Below are 18,028 nucleotides of genomic sequence, written 5' to 3'. Positions count from 1 at the left end.
AAACACATTTTCTATTTGAAATGTTTTCTGTTGTTACCTGAAGGCTCACTTGTTGTATGTAAAGGTCATTTGACTTTCCATTAGTCAAACCTATCTACAAAATGATAAAGCACCCCTTTTCCTTCACCTGGAGCTGCAGTGTTCTGGTGGCTGTTCATCTAAGTCAGTTAAGGCTCATTACCACAGGGGAACGTAGAGGCACTTAGCGACGCTTGCTCAACCGGCTATTGTTTTTAACCAGAAAAGCTTCAGGGGAAGGCAGCTCTCAGCTCTGCTGCTGGCGCCAAACTTCAGCCTTTCATAAAATGTCTGGTTGAAAACAATAGTCTTGCACTGCTTCACTAGTCGAGGCACAAGAAAAGCGCACTTTCTGAAAATGAAAAAGGAAATGAGGGATGAGGCTAAACAAAGCTACTTAACACAAAATATGGTAAAATGGTGCTGTTTTTATTAATTACATACAGTATTTATAATTTTTATTGCACGTTCAAGTTAGTTATAAACAAACAATAGTGCAATTAACTATACACACACACATTACATTTAAAAAAGGTACCATGCAGCATACAAACAAGCTTAATACAAAGCAACAAACATCCGCAGTTTGATTTATTTGCTTTTCATACTTGTAGCTCGGAGCTGCCTGCAGCTGCAGTAAAAAAAGCAAAGACCTGCTTCTGAGCAGGAGACGGCGCTGACTGTGCAATGACTCGTCAAGGCCTTTCATGGTGAGGCTGGTTATCGCATGGGGGTTGTGTAGCAGACAGTACTCTAAAATGATATTTACAAAGCCTATCTATCAAATTCCTAAAAGGTAATCTACTACATTTAAAATAAGGCATACAATGTATACAACAGGATGTCTTCGTATTTGTCTGACATTCAAGTTTAAAGAAAAATGAGTAAATGTCAAATATAGATCGGGGGATTTTAATGCTTTACAATCATTTCTTGTTATAAAAGCTTATTTAAAAAAAAAAAAAAAAAAAAAAAAAAAAAAAAAAAAAAAAGAATCTTTGGTCCATGCTCAAACCCATGACTTGGCGAAACTTTGGCTTCAAAAGAATACTCAAACAGTGAACACAAAGATAGAGCTACACAGGATTTACACATCTGAACTGCTTTTAAGGAGCAGAACCAAAAGCAGTTATGGCTCTTGGTTAACCTTATATCAAAACACATCTGGGGTCTGCATTTAAGACATAAAGTAAAATCGGTAAAAAATAGCAAAGTTCGCATAAATAATACTACAAAAGCACCCATGGCCTGATTAAAAAATGTTTTCTGTTTAAATAGCAGGGTACTGATTGGGAACTGCGTGGTAAATATGGCGTCACTTCTTAAATGATCCAGATCTCTGACAAGGGGTTTTATGTGTACTTCCATTATATATATATATCTATATATATATATATATATATATATATATATATATATATATATATATATATATACACACACACATATATATTTTGTGAAAATAACAATTATAAACAGAGAAGCACCTGTTATTTTCAGCAGATTAGAGCTGCATTAGAGGAGGATAGTAACTGACATAAGCAAAATTATCCAATCAGTCAAGTGTTAACCAAGTTTTTCGTGTCGAGGATTACAGCCAAGACAAGCAGCACAACAAAGGACACATGAAAGAATTTGGTGGAAACAGCGTAGAAACAGCTCCACAATCCTTTGGTTTCTGTGAGACAAAATCAAATCAGATCCTGAATGTGTAATCCAGGAAACGGTCTTCTTGATCTAATAGACACACACACACACACACGCACACGCACACGCACACGCACGCACACACTGATAATCCCATAGGTAAGAGTCTAGATGGCGATGGCAGCCAAAGTGACTTAGCTCGAGTTCGACATCTGTTTCCAGTTCCAAGTTCACATGGCTGACTGCATCAACAGTTCCTGGTAATGCAAACCGGGCTGAGACCTTATGAAAACTGACCGTCTCTGATGAACATGTCAGCATAAGGGCACGTGAGAGAGTGAGTGAGTAAGTGTGTGTGTACGAAAAAAAACGAGAGAGAGAGCCAAAGACAGGGGTGTGTGTGTGTGTGTGTGTGGGGCACTGAATGTTCTCAACACTATTCCAGCAGTGCATGAGGGACGACCGCCTTCTAGGAAAGGCAACACAAATATGGCACACTTTGAGAGAGAAGAGAGAGAGAGTAGTGTTTTTCACTGTAAGCCATACCATCACGGGGGGAGTACCACAGCTTATTGTTACCATAAGTCCGAACTCTCGTGATGCCATCTCTCCCTGATGCAGCAAGGCTCACGCCAACGTCTCACATTGTCGAGGGGGAGGGTCGTTTGGGGTGGGGTGGGGTGGGGGGGGTGTTGCCATGTAGGGTAACAGAGGTGGTTGCGTGACAGGATCGGGTGGAGGGTGTGTGACAGCTCATCAGCAGCCGCATTGGTTTCTGTGGGTTTTCTGGCCTCACTTGCAAAACAGAACCCCCTTGCCTTCCCGTCCCCCTCCCCCAGCCCCTCCCTCCCTCCTCCATCGGCCAGCTCCTTCAGCTGTGAAGCTCGGCAAGGGTTTATTTTCATGGATGGGGAGCGAAAACAGCCCTCTCTTTGTTTTGGCTGCCGTGCCGTTCCCAGTGGAGGAGGCGTGGTGTCCTGAGGACCGGGGCTGGGCCTCATAGGGGCCACGTGGAGGAGGACGGTGGTGGTGGTGGTGGTGGGGGGGGGGGGGGTCGTCGGGGGTGTTCGGGCATGGGTCCCCTCTCAAACTGGGTGCGAGGGCAGCTCCATGAGGGTGTGTTTGTGCGTCGAGGCCAGGTGATGGAATCCCACCTCTGTGCTTTCTGTTATGGTGATGTCCGCATCTTCCCCTTTGCCTCGCTGGCGACGGATGGCACTGAAATACGCATTCATCAGCTGCATGATCTCAGTCAGCTGTGACAGAGAGAGAGAGAGAGAGAGAGAGAGAGAGAAAAAAGAGAGAGAGGTCAGATTGGTGGCAGTCTCAGTGTCTGTCTGGCACTGTCACAGGAGGGTGGAGACGGATGATGTCATCTAGCTGGATCCTCCAGAAGCCAAGGATGATGTTGTTTAGCAAATTTTGGAGGACACACACACACCCCTTGATTAGGAAAAATAGTTCCTTACATGTATATGGATATTTCATCACTTATGTGATCATATTTTACATACTTTATCATGCAGCTGTTGCAAAGAAAAAAAAAAATAAGGTCACTGTTGAGTTCATCTGTCTCTATGTTAGCCTGACCTTGGCGTACATGACCAACAAACCACCATAAGCCACCATTACCCTTACTTTAGTCCTGCTAATGCTTGTCTAAACATGGTGTGTGAGACCATAGAGTAAAACAGTCTCCAAGTTTAAAAACCTACACCTACTCTTCAACTTTAACTGTCACCCCTTGAACGAGCAGCAAATCTCGCCCTCACCCTTAACTCCAGGCCCAACCATAATCACCCCCCTGCCATTTCGTTCTCTCTTTTTTTTTTCTTTTTTCTGCCTAGTAGCTCTAAACGCCTGCACATTCATGTCAGAGCAATATGAGACCTTAAGTTCATAAAAGTAGGAGCCTTACTGGGCTCTGCTTCAATTCGCCTGTGCGTCCAATAAATAAATAAAAGCCACTTTTGTGCCCCATGAGAGATCACAGAGGGATTTTTTGTTCTGCGTGGGAAGATGCAAGCAAATCTGCCCTGTGAAAGGCAAGATTTGTTCTCCGCTGAAAAAAAAAAAAAGTCTGTTTGGAAGAACATCCATGTTTCTGAGAAACGTTGCCTAATATTTTAATCTAACCACTGCAATAAAACTCACCCCCCAGTTGCAATTTAATGCCAGGAAGTTAGAATTTCGGTGGTTAGCATCAGTTGGAGAGCAGGGGAGGGTTGTGAGCTCTCTATTTAGGCCAAATTAATGAGTGTTTTTAAAGTGGGTCAGAGAGCTGGAAGGAGGGGGGGTATCATGAGCAGACAGCGTGCTTCTTTCACTTACTCTACAGAACATTGCCGGGTGATAAGGCCACTTGGCCCTCCACTGTACACAACCTGGATCCTGACCACAGTGGAGAAAGATTGTGTTGAAGCTCAGAGGAGAAACAGCTCCAGTAATGGGAGATGTACCTTCCTTTAACCTTCAGAGTGTATATGCTAACCCTGGGGCGTGAGCAACTATACCTTTGTGGTTTCAAACAGCAGATCCCGATCCCCAGCTGTGATCTTGAAGGTGTTGCTGTCAGATACGCCGTAAGAACAGATCTGGCCGTAAGGGAAGGACTCCAGGGCCTCTGCCTCTCCCTGCCGATATAGAGATACGGATGTAGCAGCTACACCCAGCCACAACTTCTGGGAAAAACTCCCTGTCGAACTCTGGGGGGAGGAAAAGGTAAGCAGATGTCAGAACAGCTCACAGTTATGCTCTGATTCATCTCAAGAGTCTAAGTGTCTCCTCAGCAGTGAGGGAGTAAAACCTTTCAGTCCAACAAGAAAACTAAAGCAGACCTCACAATACTCACAATGTAGAAGTCCACTTCATAAAGTGTGCATCCAAAGCCCGACCACTGGCGTGCAATTGTGAGGTAGGCAGCCATACTGTCCCTGCGGCTGTAGCCAGCCAGATCTTTCCATCGCTCCAAGATGGATCCCATGACCGCTGCCGCCTCCTCCTTGAGCCGGCTCCGCAAACGCATGTCCTGCTCCACCTTCTGTTTGTGCGCCGCTATAGCTGTGTGGCTCCACAGCGTCCCTGCCAGGAGGCCCGTGGGGAAGCGCTGTGCCGTGGGGCAGTCCTGAGCCCCCACCTGGCAAGGAGGCAAGGCTTGGGGTGCAGAAAGGGACATGATCACTCGAGCTTCCAGCATGTGACCTGGGAAAAGCTCGTCCAGAGGAGGGCAGGGGGCATGTGTGCTGAAGTCACCCATCAGACACTGAAGCCTCAGGGAAGCCAAGGCCTGCAGGTCCTCGTCACAGGCTGGCAGCTGGCCACGCACCACCATCTCATGGCACTGCGGTGCAAAGGCCAAAGTGAGGACAAACAGGGAGAGACCAAACAAGCCGAAAAAAGAATTTGTCAGTTCAACAGAATTTGTCAGTTATTGCCTCAGTCCTGCCATCAATCCTTTCTACCACACCTTGTTTTATTTTGTCCCATAACTCTTTTATGGGAGTCCTCAGGAAAAATGTTCTAATGAAGCCAGTGCTGGCTGCCTTTTACCCCCTCTGCACTACAGCCAGTGCTCTTAGTCATGCCTTTTTATACACTGTGCTTTAATGCAATCACAGCCCACAAGGTATTAATGATTGTTAAGAAGAAACATAATAATGCAATGAAATGTGAGGAATGAGTCACTGCAGAACAATAAATTATATCTCATTATCAGCACTGAAATGGCCTCTCCTACCAAAGACACTCCAAGGAGGACTTTGCCCCTCTGACTTGTGTTCTGCTCCATTACCTGCTCAAAGAGGAAGAGATACTCAATGCTGTCCACTGATATGCTGTCAGCATCCAACAGGCAGTAGAGCTTGAAACACAGTTTCCATTGGGATTTAGACTCCGACTCTTTGGTGGAGAGGCTGCACAGAGGAGAGAGAAAGGGAACAAATATATAAATGGTAAACCAAGAATTAGGAGCATAGATGTTAATATGTTACAAGATATTTCCTCCTCAATGCGGAATATTTTTGTTTAGTGACTTTGCGGTTTACTTGTTTGCATATTTTCTGTTACCCAGCACTATGAGGACATAGATGTCCACAAAAAACAAAAAAGGTCCCTTTTATTCCAGCCGGATGCATTATCGTTTTAATTCGATACTTTGCCTTGTGCAACCAAATGACATCAGCTTCACCTTGGCTATCCAGCAACTGGCTGGCTTTGCTGACAGAAATAGTGACACAAGTCCAGTTTCCCAGCAAGGTGTCATGTTTGACTAACGAGACCAAACAAGGTCACCAGTTAGCAAGGATACTGGATAACACTCAGCATGGGAGTTAGACTAGCGAAGATAAATATACAATCCGCCGCTCTGTTTGCATTCATCTATCAGGTGACACATAGATAAGAGATTCCTGCCAGACCGAGACAAGGTGTTTTTATAGCGAGTCTGTCTGCTTGGTTTTATTGTGTCTGACTACCCTTGGTGTCTGTCTGCTCTGTTTTTACAGGGTGAAGACGGACAATCACTTTTCAAACCTGGTCAGGATGTCTGCGATCAGAGCACTGCTAGCAACCGGCTGCTCCCACAGTGCATTCTGCTCGTACAGTGCAAACGTGTTTTTGCTCTCTTGCAGGCCGAGCTTCAACTGCATCATTCGAACCACCTGAGAGAAAATATAAGCGGCAGAAATGCAATTTGTTTTATCAGGGTGAAGTAATGTCACTAGACGCCAGATTATGCTAGAATTTTTGAACAGGAAGGTGCGAGAAGCTGAAAGATTGGGAAAGTAGTGCTATAAAGTAGAATACAGTTAAACGTGCCCAAACCTCATTGGCTGTAGTGTGCGAGCTGATGTAGAGCTGGCAGGACAACGGGCCAGGATAGTGCACAGTGCACAACATCTCCTGTCGGCTCATCAGCATCTGGATCTCCTCCCAGGATGGCACACACTCCCGACACTTGGTCTTCTCCAGAGCCTCGCTGATGAAAGACGCATAGTTATCCATCTCAGACTCAGGACTCTGGCTCTGGACCCTGCAAGAAAGAGTGGGGGTGAGACGGGTGGATACTTGTTGTGTGTGTGTGAGCACATTTAGTCTTCCTAGATATTTGCCAGCAAAAATGATATTCAATACTTAAGAGGGAGAACTTTTTAATGCTCATGATGTTAACAGTGATTCAAAGTCTGTAAAGTGTTATGCTATGATTATGGACTTTGCGTCATCCTTTTGATTCAACCGAGGTCTTTATTTTTTGGGGGGGCTGGCAATGCTCGAGAGTCAATGAGGCGAGGAATGACAAATGTTCTCACTTTAGCTCTTAGGGACTTAAAAAGGCTCAACATCTCCCAATCCTTCAAAGAAAAAGGAAAACGGCAAAGAAAACATGTTTGACTTTGGGTAGCGCACGAAACAGGAAAAGGTGTTTCCACTCCTGTGAACTGTAGTGACCTGCCACTTCCCCCAGTGGAGTGTCCAGGAGTGGTAGGTGAGTGTGGGTGCTGTTAGTTTTTAAAAAGAGGGGACACAAAGGCAGCAGACACAACACACTCCGACTGGAGCCTGAAGTGTCAAACACTTTGCGCAGTGTGAAAGGTGTGAAATATAACCTGACGGGAGTTATGAGCTTAGCCTTGAGTAAACAAAGTGAAAAATAGGAAGGAAACAATCATACTATGACCGTCTCAAAAAAAAAAAAAAAAAAAAAAAAACGGAGGACAGAGAGAGAGGAGCAAGAGGGACATAGAGAGGCCCTCTCATTCCCTCATATGTCTTGCTCTCTCATAACTATATGGCCACAGGGTCGGATTTACCCTGCTGAAACATAATTAGGAATGTTCCACTGAGTCTGCGTGATCGTTCCTATACTCTCCTGTCTTTACCCCTCTCTGCTCTTTCCTCCTTTCTTGCCCCCTTCTCTGCTTTCTTTCTTTCTTTCTTTCTTTCTTTCTTTCTTTCTTTCTTTCTTTCTTCTGGTCTGTTCTCTCTGACAGCAGACATTCCCTGGGGGGGTTTCTCAAGGGTCTGGGAGGAGAGGAGGAGGGTTTCTGGGCGCACTTCCCAGCTCCAGCCTTAGCTCTGCCCAGCTGCAGGCTCAGCACAGATCCACAGAGTGAGAGGGTGCGTGAGAACGATGGCAATACGCATCAAAACACGCAGGCAGCGAGTCCCACAGCGTAATTATGAATCGACATTGCATGCAACTGTTAGAGGGTAATACTCATTACAGACATATAGATAGAAAATTGTAGCGGTTTGATGGAATGGCGTTGGACAGATAATTCAGAGCAGGAGATTAGCACTGTTAGGAACTTAGATTAGCATGCTTGACAGAGAGGCTAATTCAGAACCTGTAAATCCAGCCCTAAAACATTGGATCTGTCCGGGGAACACGCTAACAATGTGAAGGCATATCACGCTACTATATCTAAACTGGTGGGTGGCGGTGCTGGCGCCTGCATTTTGTCCACTGTCTGGACCCCGTATTTTCCCTGCTACTACACACTACTGGTTCACCCAGCATTCAACCTGTTCCTCCTCATTACTAACCACTGACTCCTGGTCCAATGTACTATTCTTAGGGGACTGAGATTGCATCTTGCTGCTACAACTTTTGCAAAATTATTTTCATTAATATATAAAAAAACAAACACTGCAATATAACAACTGTGGTTTCTATTACTTTAAACTGTCAACAGAGGGATTCGCTGTAGTGTTTATCCAGCTGTCTTCAACAAGTCATGTTTCCCATTGGGACAAATCATATCCAGCAAAAGAACATTTTCCATTTTTAATTATGAGATATGTAAACAGCTTTTCCCAGGATTCATCTATGCAAATTCAGACCTAAATAAATCCAAGCTAAAGTTTATCTTCAAAAGCTTAGACATAAGCTGTGGCCAGTTGATGATTGTAATACTTAAAAACATTAATGTCAACTGTATCACCTCTTCAACATTCAAGTATCCTCTTTGTATCTCACCTCTTAAGGTGGAATCGCAGGTACTTGAGCACAGTGGGCCCAGGCAGGAAGGTGCAGCTCATGCAGGTGAGAAGCTGCCAGTAGCGGAGGTGTGCGGCGGTGTACGGGGCAGGGGTGTAGCTGGTCTGCTTCACTAGTTGGCAGTAGACCTCGTCGCGGAGAGGCCGCAGGTCCAAACAGGTCTGCAGCACACCCTGGATGATGGGAACCGGCTCCCGTGCCGACTCCAGCTGCTGCAGGCAGTTGAACAGCTTCACGGCCTCCTCACGCACCGAGCCATAGCCTTTCCCACTGTGGTCTGGAGAGAAGAGGAAGAGGAACAGTGAAACATTGTCTTATACTTTGATTTTATTTTCCATTTTTAACTTCTTCATGATATCTGTATGGTACTAACATTTTGTCGCAGCAGACATTTAAGCTAGAATACTATAATTTAATACATAATATTGTACTTTTAGTTTTGAGGTGTGCCCCTGTTTGCACTAGAAACAGCTATGCCAAGAAGGTCCTGCATTACATAGCGGTAAAAGCTGCCTCTGAGAAATTCAAACAGAACAGTTATTACACTTATTTCCAATTAGCAATAAAGCCTTTGAACGGTAGTTACAGAAAATGGTTGCTTACTGGATATGCATACAGGTTTGAGTGGTTTGTTTCTGCTAAATAGCATAACTAACTGTTAATTAAGTCTTACAACAGCATGAAGAAAAAATCCACCATCAGCTCTAAGATCAAATCCCACTTCAATTTCAAGTTCATAGTTGTCTGTAAAACTAAGTTTATCATTACTAGCATTTTTACCTGCAACTTAGTGTTGTCACGATACTGGAATTTCTTACTTCGATACAATACCTTCAAAAATATTGATATTCCCTACTGTGTTTGACACCATGGGAAAAATGCACATTGAAGCCATACGATTTTTACAAAAAAGCTGAATAACGAGACAAGAGGGCAAAAGGCACAGCTGGAACCGGTGTATTGCTACTGCTGAAAACAAGTTTTGCAACCATTGCAAATAATCAGTACTGATATGTATCAATACGTCAATATTTTCGACAACACTAGTGCAACTTCAGACATGATAGCCATGATAATATGTGATGTGTATAAGTTAACTACTTACATGTGTGCTCCAGGCTGCCGTAAGGGAAGGGCAGCAGAGAGGCGTACAGGGGGCCCTGGGTGTACTTTAAGATGGGATTGTGCTGGTAGATGTGCTCCACTACCTCTGGGTTGAATTTATTCTCCTAGAGCACACAAGTGAAAAAACATTGTGACGATAACATCAATAGACACAGTAAAGAACAAACTTTCATCTGCACTCAATATGCCTGCAGCCAACCTGGAAGCAAGTCAGCGAGCGGGTGATCGAGTGTGTGTGTTTGTCTGTCGGGGGTGACTGGGGTCGGTCTGACCAGGGTCACAATTCAGCTCTGGCAACTTTCAAAGCAGCAGGAAGGTCATGTGATGACCCAGCGAACCACACCAGCACGACTGACACGTTATGTGTGTGTGTGTGTGTGTGTGTGTGTGTGTGTGTGTGTGTGTGTGTGTGTGTGTGTGTGTGTGTGTGTGTGTGTGTGTGTGTGTGTGTGTGTGTGTGTGTGTGTTTCGCTGCCTATGTGGGTGGATGCCTTCCAGCGGTACAGATGGCTCCCATGCTACTGCCCTCTAGCACCTGTTGCTCATTAGTAACGTTGCCACTGCTCTGGCTCTCTTCTGTCTCTGCAACCCCCTCGAACCAGCCACCCTTTCTCTCTGGCTACAAGACAAGCCTGCTTCCCCCCCTCCTTAGTGGGGTAAAGTTGACACATTCTTCTGAAGCGTTTGGTGCACGCTAGTGACAGGCTTGTCTGAAATGTGGGAACGAGATGTTGCCCTGTGGATCATGTGTAGCAGGATACAGCACATCCCAGATGAAATTCATACACTGTACGTACAGGGTTAGGCCCACTGTCTCTTATTCCCTTTGGTCTTCTCCTGACAGATGCAATAGTTTGACATTTTGTGGAATACACTTTCATGACAAAGGTTAGATGAGAGGATTGAAGCCACTCTCAAGTCTGGATGGTATACATGAAGCTAAAGCCAGCAGCTAGCTACCTTATTTCAACACTATAGCAAAAAGACTGGAAACAGGGAAACAGCTAGCCTTGAAACTGACAGTTTTATAGATAGCATGCAGTCATGTGAGTGTCTTCTCATATAACTCTCAGAATTAATTTTCCCTTTCTTAAATAATAAATCTTATTTATTACAACTTGGGTTTTTCCATTTCTTTTAGATATATGATAACGTTGTGCTCACAGAATAAATTGCTAAGATCTGGTGATACAGCAAATTACAATGGCAGTGGAGGAAAGAAACCCAAGCGGTCAGATTATAAAACAGAAGGCTAAATTATCTAAATGCTTTATTTACAGGTAAAAGCAAAACTGTGTGCACCTGAAATGTCGTTGATAATATCTCAGTGCACCGAAAATTATAGTAGGTCAGAGTTGGGCCAGGACGTCTGTGTGTTAACTGTGATGGATATTTACAACGGGCAGTCTGGGTAGGCTTATAATTTCACACATTGCTTGTCCTTTGTCTTCTAAACGTGATACTTGATTTAAAACCAATCTAATCTGTCGTTCAGATCTTCTTAATTTTTCTCTTTTTCACACATGGCCTCTGGCTGACGGTCCAAGCCTAACACTGCAATCCCTGCTATCCCTTGTGTCTGTGGTTGGAACATGAATCTTTCTAAAAGATAAGAGAGCAGTCCTATTCCCACACAGCCTCCCTTGTTCATTCTCTCTTTGATTTTTTGCAGTTCTAATCTCACATTTAAGAGGGGAATTACCTTGTCTATTTGAGAAAGTGTGCCTTTGTGTAAAGGTGAGGGAGTAAGAAAGCAACAGACTGAGAGAGACCGTGTGAGAGAGAAAGACCCAGGAAGAGACTTCAGGTGGGAAAAGCAAAACAATGAATGAGGTGCACTTTAAAAGCAGGCCTACTAGGCTCTTCCATATTACAAACTTGGCCCCTCCTGGCGAAGCAGACGGGCAGACGGAGGCAAGCAGATTAACCACTTTCTTTGAGATTAGAGACTCGTTGGCGAGATTACCGAGACAGGAGGCCAGGCAAACGACTGCTTATCAGGCCCTTCTGCTTCACGCCAAGCCCTCCTACACCTCCTCTGCCAATACTGCCCCTCTCTTCTCCTCAGGGCCTGCAAGTCGCGTCATCTGTCTGCTCAATGAGATTCCAGCATGCTGTGTTCTCTAGCAACCGCTGGTCTAAAAATATGGCTGTCCCTTATAAATACACTCCACTCCCCTTCCATGTGAGAAGGTAGAGCAAAAAGCATCCTTTTAAATCCCAGTAATAAAAAATTTCGGAGCAACCAATAACTTGAACTAACTTCATCTTGAAATGACCTCTCTGCTTCAGGTCTGTTATTATGTCCTGTCCCGGTGAGGTGGAAATAAGATGAGATCATTCAAAAGAGAAAGCATGCGGGGGAAACTTTGGACTCCTGGGCCAATGAGGCCGTGTGGTTTCCATGGTAACAGAAAAGAGCAAGAGCAGCTGTGTGTGTGTGTGTGTGTGTGTGTGTGTGTGTGTGTGTGTGTGTGTGTGTGTGTGTGTGTGTGTGTGTGTGTGTGTGTGTGTGTGTGTGTGTGTGTGTCAGTGTTGCATGGCCCACCTCTATGTCTCGAATCAGGAGCTGTGTTGGTGTTTCCACTGGTGCTTTGGTATCAATGATTTTCTGGATGGCACATGCCCAGTGCACAGCCTCGTTGAAGTGCTTGGTGTACAGCCTGTAGCAGTGCTTCCGCCCATAAACTGTGATGCTCCAGTGGCCTGGAAGAAATTTGCACAAACACACAAAAGCGGAGCATTTTATATTATTGGCACTCGAAATTCAACCTGCAACTCATCTGAAAGGGTAATTTTAAGTAAATGGAGAACAGAACAGTGAAATGGTCTTTGCATGGGACACACCGCATATCTGGTGTGAATCCCTCTCCCTGACTTCCTCTCTCGGTTTCAGTGAGAATCAAAGGTCAGCCTGAGAGGAACCTAAAACCATGCCATAGCCAAACAATATCAGATGTACTATCAATGAGCTAGAACACAAGTGACAAACCCTTCAGTGGTACTCCTCTTGGATTTTTTTATTTATTTTTTTATAAAAAGGTGCACTTCCTCCTTGTGCAGAGGAAGTATTAGATGTAACCTAGGCAGCCTGGCCGGGTCTGCAAGCCCCATCAGCGCTTCCTGCTACGTGACTTGGCACCACTTACTTCTTTGTTAAGGTTCTTGGTGAAATAGAAACCCAAAATGAAGAGGTTTTACAACCTCTTAATTTTGCCATTGCCATCATTGAACCTGTTTGGTTCATTACATTAACTCTGCTGTAAAGTTTCAATGACGAGAGATGGAACCCTTAAAAGGGAACTAATATCTCATGGTAAGAACCTGAAAATACACAGAGGAAGTAAATGCTTCGTGCAACTTTCTCAGTGACCCAAGAGGAACATAAAGTAATTCTGTAGTGAAACTCCCCATAGTGCTTGTGACAAAGCCACCATTCAAAGTGCACTTCTCTCCAGAAAAGTTGCCTGGCATATTCACTTAGTGAAAACTATGTTTGGGTTTTGGTTTACACAATGGTTTGGACATTTTAAGCGGTTTGGTGAAGTCAGCAGGACATAATCCCCCTCCATAGATGGGCAGGCAGAAAAACGTAGACAGAGGACGACATTTCTGAGTAATACAGCTTTGAAAAAGGACAAGTCATGCCTGTGCCTCTTCCCGTACAGAAAAAAAAAATTCCTCTTAATTCTTTATGTCTTTTGCTTCTTTCATCCCAGAAAGGGAAGCGGGAAGCCCCTGTTGATTACTCAGAAGTGAGGTTTCTAGACCAACTTTGTGCCACATCTTGGACCAAAAAAAGCTGGGGCTTCCCAAACTTACTCAGAATGACAGCACATATAGGAAGGGAAAGGGAAGCACATGAAGTCCCTCACATATAAAAAAAAAAACCTGGACAATTTATCAAAAATGTCTATGATCACAACAACGCATAGGGAATTAACACAGGTCTTACTGGACTCTACACAGAGTACGGGCACGTATACATGAGCATGAGTCAGCTGAGCTCCTCACCGGTTTCCTTGTATGTCTGCTTGTCTGGCCAGATGACAGAGCAGAGGCTGGTGAGGACCAGCGTTCCCAGTCTGCGGGCTCCTTTCTCTGGTCCACTGTAGTAGTCGAGGGAGTCCTGGCTTAGCGCAAACCAGTACCGACGCTGCTTGATCCAGGTTCCTCGAACCTCCCGTAACAGCCACCCTTTAAATAAAATACGCACATGTGTCATATGACAGGTCAACTTCAAAATAAAAAAAACACAGTGGCTCTTACATGATTATTATTTAATGAAACAATTCATGGAAGAACAGAAAATGAATGAGCATGATTTTTGATAATTATTACATGGTTTAAGTAAATTTCAAAACAAAAATGTTAAACATTTGATGGTTTCAAATTCTTGTTGTAGATATAGGGAACCAAATATCTTAATGTTCTGGGCTGTTTGAACCTTGGGATCTAGAAATCTGACATTGTGGTGGGCGTTTTTCAGTGTTTTATGATCTTTTATAGAGAAAAACAACTAATCGAGAAAATAACAGATGAATCAACTAACTTTCAGCTCTCAATGGCAGCACATACATCACTGGGGCCGGGCATAGTCTGAAATTTATAAATATTTATGCAGAAACCCTAGTTTTGGTATGAATAACAAATACTTTTTATGAAACGTTACCCTTGAGAAATATACTTTACACCATTAGTTTAATTAACAAAATAAAGTCAAAGTTAAAGCAACTTATTGCATTTATTACAACCTGCTTTGAGTCTTGGGGCAATCTTTGCCAGCATCAATTAAGTTGTAAAGAAAATGCATTTTAATTCAACAGAAGCATATCTATGATTGAGGGGTTACCTCCACACGGCTCTCAACATTACCAACAGTGCAAACAACGGCAACAATGCTGACAGAGCTATGAGTGTTAGCCTGAGCGGAACCGGTTAGCGGGCGTTACACTTCCGCAACAAGCCTTAGGGTCGGGACGGCGTTATCAGCTGTAACCGCAAGATGGGCACAGTGCAGAGGGTCAGCTGTTAGCTACCCAGTTGGCCTCACACAGACTAATATGCACACCCAGCTGGACCGGCTACGTAAAGACAAAAGACACAGAGGGAGAGCTACTTCAATCTTTTTTTTTTTTTTTTTTTTTTTTTACAAAGCAAATAGTTGTTTGCTTCTATAGTAATGCTCTGAATTTCAAATATAACACCTATAATCCACACTTCTGGCACACCCTTTACTATGCCTTCAGACAAGGCCTTATGTACACATTAACTACACACCAGGACAAGCTTTTCCCTTGAAAGGTTTGGCTGGTAGGTGGGCTAGTAATGGAGCTACTAAACCAGTGCCCCCACACCATGTCTTCACTAAGAATAATCCCCAAGGCATGTAATTGTCCATAAAGTTTGCAGCAGTCTGTATGAGACTCCCTTGTTGGGGTAAATGCTAGGGGATAAAAATACAGCCAGCTAATGGCATAGGCATTAAGGCCTGCATGCAGCCAACATAATTACCACTTTAGAGGTTGACAGAGTGAGAAAAGGCAATAGAGAGAGAGATGTACTGGAACAGTGTGACAGAGAGATACAAAGAGAGTAAACCAGACATGCCTTCAGCTAGCTCTTAGGCATGCCCATTGGCCTTGCCAGGCCTGGCTCTACTATGCAAGACTGTTGTGTTCCCAATGTCCTGAGGGTTTGGAAAGACTGCAACAGCCCAGATCCACTGCTCCACAGCAGTGAACTTCTTTTCCCCCCCTCAGTCACGTGTGCAAATTGTTCCTTATAAATATTTAATCCCAGAGCAGATAAATAAACTAGTTTGAAAGAGTTCTGTCTAGATGCCCTCCGGAGAGAAACAAGACAGAGGAGGATTGAAGAGTCCTGGTAGGGGTCATAGTTCATCCAGAGGGCTGAGGGAGAGGCTGGCAGAGGGCCAAAGCAGGCCACCTGGTTCTATTCTAGGCAGGGTGGGACTAGCTGAAGGGGCAAGTCAATGCTTTAGACTGACGTGTGCCATTTGTTGGGTGGCTGCATGTGTGTTCATATGGCTTGTGGATCCATATTTGAGAGTGGTTTTAGAGAAACAATTAGGCAAAGTACCTTTAGCTTCCTACCTCGTGAAAACGACAATGACGCCACGCCAGTACGCAGCTTCCTCTTTGGTTAGCAAGCTGTGTGCCACCTGTCAGACAGCGTTCATTTTGTCAGCCTCTTTTCTTCCCTCTGCTCTCACTTACTTCCTATGTACTTTGATCTCCCCCATTCTCTTCTCACCCTGTTTTTTTCTTCCTTGTCTCAAAGTGGTTTTCCCAAGCAGTGAAAAGCCTCCACTGCAACTCCAAAATAAAAATAAAGAGAGAGGAGGGGGGCGAAGGCTCAGCCTCTCTGGCTATGTTTCCTGTTTAAGAATGCTTCTATATGATATAAGTGGAGAGTTTGAACCCACCCAATATAGCCGAAAGCAAAATCCCTGGAGGTATTTAACACCACATCAGGGGGGCACAGCATCAAAACCCATCGTGAAATGGATAAATAAAAACCTTGAGGTAAGTTTGGCTGAGCTTGCTGACAGACTGGATGTGCGACGGTGGAGGCAGACAAGCTGACTGGGTGAGAGACATTGGAGAGAAGGGCATGCCTGCTACCTCGATGCCTCTGTCACAGACATGGGACGTCCAACAGATGCTGCTCTTTTTGGGAACTTTAAACTGTGCGATGAACAAAAGGCAAAAAAGGAAATAGACAGAAAGGGAGAGAAAGAGGAGCACGGTACCCTGTACACCCCTCCCATGGTCTCCCATCTGGATCCCATCTCTGTGGCCTGCTAATGTCTCCCCTGGGGGCCACGGCTCGCCCTTAATTTGTTTCATTTGTGACCCTTGACCCCTAATGCCCTGCCCCCCCAAACACAGATAGTGCAAACAATCTCTCTCTCTCATCATTTCCATCTCTTTACTGCAAACCTCCTGTCACTCTCGGAGTACTGTATGTTTGCTCCATTAATTTTCATATGACATTGTAATGAAAAGTCCCATCACTTCAAAGTTCAATTCTGAAATGTGATCATGCACAGAGCCGCAGGCATATGCATGCTGGCATTTCACTGATTTAACCTATTTAGGAACATCAAATTGAAGCACTATCACTTCAGGCAAACATTTTCCTCTTTAAAAACTAAACTTTCAAGTCAGCCCCTGAACCAAAAGCCAAAACATTAACTTCCTGTTAAAATGTTTGTAAATACCGTTTAAAATCAGGACCTTGCCCTGTCAAAGTCTACACTTTTTTTTTTACATAAATAGTGGTGACAACCAAAGATTATTAGGTCTGCTAATGTTGTCAGATGGATCTTTATTAAATCATATTTTTTACATATTATGAATTATAAATGGACCCAAACTTTATTTTTTTGTACAATAAACTCTTGACTAAACTTTGCTTCCCCTTTTGGATAAACAGAGCATGAGAATCTCTGTATTACGTAACATGCAGCTCATTTGAATCATTATCATCAAGGATATGTCAATAAACCCATGTCTTCTTAACATATCTTCCTGTCAGCACTCAGTGGCTTTTACAATTCATCCTCCCATCATTGGTCTATATCTGCAATGTTTCTGGCCTATTTTAGATACTGGGGTGTATTAACCCGTATACAGCCTCAGCTGCTGATTTCTTTTTATTTGAATGGAGGAACTGTTGAAACATATCCTTGTGCACGGAAAGAAGAGGGATTATCTAACTCCCTGAGATGTTGTGGTGGCTGTAATAGTGTGATCGGTTGAAGGATGAATCCCAAGTGACAATCAATGGCCCAACGAAAGTAGCTGTCCTCTGTTTTGGAGGGAAACTATTCTCCTCAAACATTGAGACAGGGGCAGAGAGGGGGCAGAAGTAAGGGAGGGGCACTAGCCAGGGGCGCATAGTAACTGCTGTCAGAATTAGGCAATCTGACTAACGCCATTCCAAACAGGACGTAACATATCCAAGTGCTGGCATTTTGCTGCTGCCTTTCAGAAGCAGGCCAGGAAAAAAAAAAAAGAAAAAAAATTCACACAGAAATATCCTATGAGATCATTCCTCAAAAGCACTAGACACCCAAGATGGCGCTCCTGATGCCAGTAGCAATCCCTTCATTAAAACACAGAGGGACGAGGGGAGAGTGGGAGCAGCTGTGCCACATGTGGTCAGAGAGGAGCTGGCTTCAGGGAGACAGCCCAGCATGGAGCTATGACGTAT

The 18,028-nt window shown here is 44.1% G+C and overlaps 1 protein-coding gene across 2 annotated transcripts in view; it reads right to left on the bottom strand.

Annotated features, from left to right (window-relative positions):
• Positions 1-2,718: 2,718 nt before the first annotated feature.
• Positions 2,719-18,028, bottom strand: part of plekhh3 (pleckstrin homology, MyTH4 and FERM domain containing H3) — a 59,719-nt gene continuing 44,409 nt past the window's right edge. For both annotated transcript variants that reach the window (XM_054607006.1, XM_054607005.1), the window contains exons 4-13: positions 13,802-13,984; positions 12,336-12,493; positions 9,768-9,891; positions 8,642-8,939; positions 6,487-6,694; positions 6,196-6,323; positions 5,456-5,576; positions 4,517-5,005; positions 4,179-4,370; positions 2,719-2,921 (exon numbers count right to left, since the gene is read on the bottom strand). In XM_054607006.1, the coding sequence (XP_054462981.1) occupies positions 2,751-2,921; positions 4,179-4,370; positions 4,517-5,005; positions 5,456-5,576; positions 6,196-6,323; positions 6,487-6,694; positions 8,642-8,939; positions 9,768-9,891; positions 12,336-12,493; positions 13,802-13,984 (2,072 nt within the window). In that variant the 3' untranslated portion in view covers positions 2,719-2,750. The remainder of the gene's footprint in view (positions 2,922-4,178; positions 4,371-4,516; positions 5,006-5,455; positions 5,577-6,195; positions 6,324-6,486; positions 6,695-8,641; positions 8,940-9,767; positions 9,892-12,335; positions 12,494-13,801; positions 13,985-18,028) is intronic.

This window comes from Anoplopoma fimbria, chromosome 11, assembly GCF_027596085.1.
Source record: "Anoplopoma fimbria isolate UVic2021 breed Golden Eagle Sablefish chromosome 11, Afim_UVic_2022, whole genome shotgun sequence".
NCBI classification, from domain to species: domain Eukaryota; kingdom Metazoa; phylum Chordata; class Actinopteri; order Perciformes; family Anoplopomatidae; genus Anoplopoma; species Anoplopoma fimbria.
This window is presented reverse-complemented; position numbering and strand designations above follow the sequence as displayed.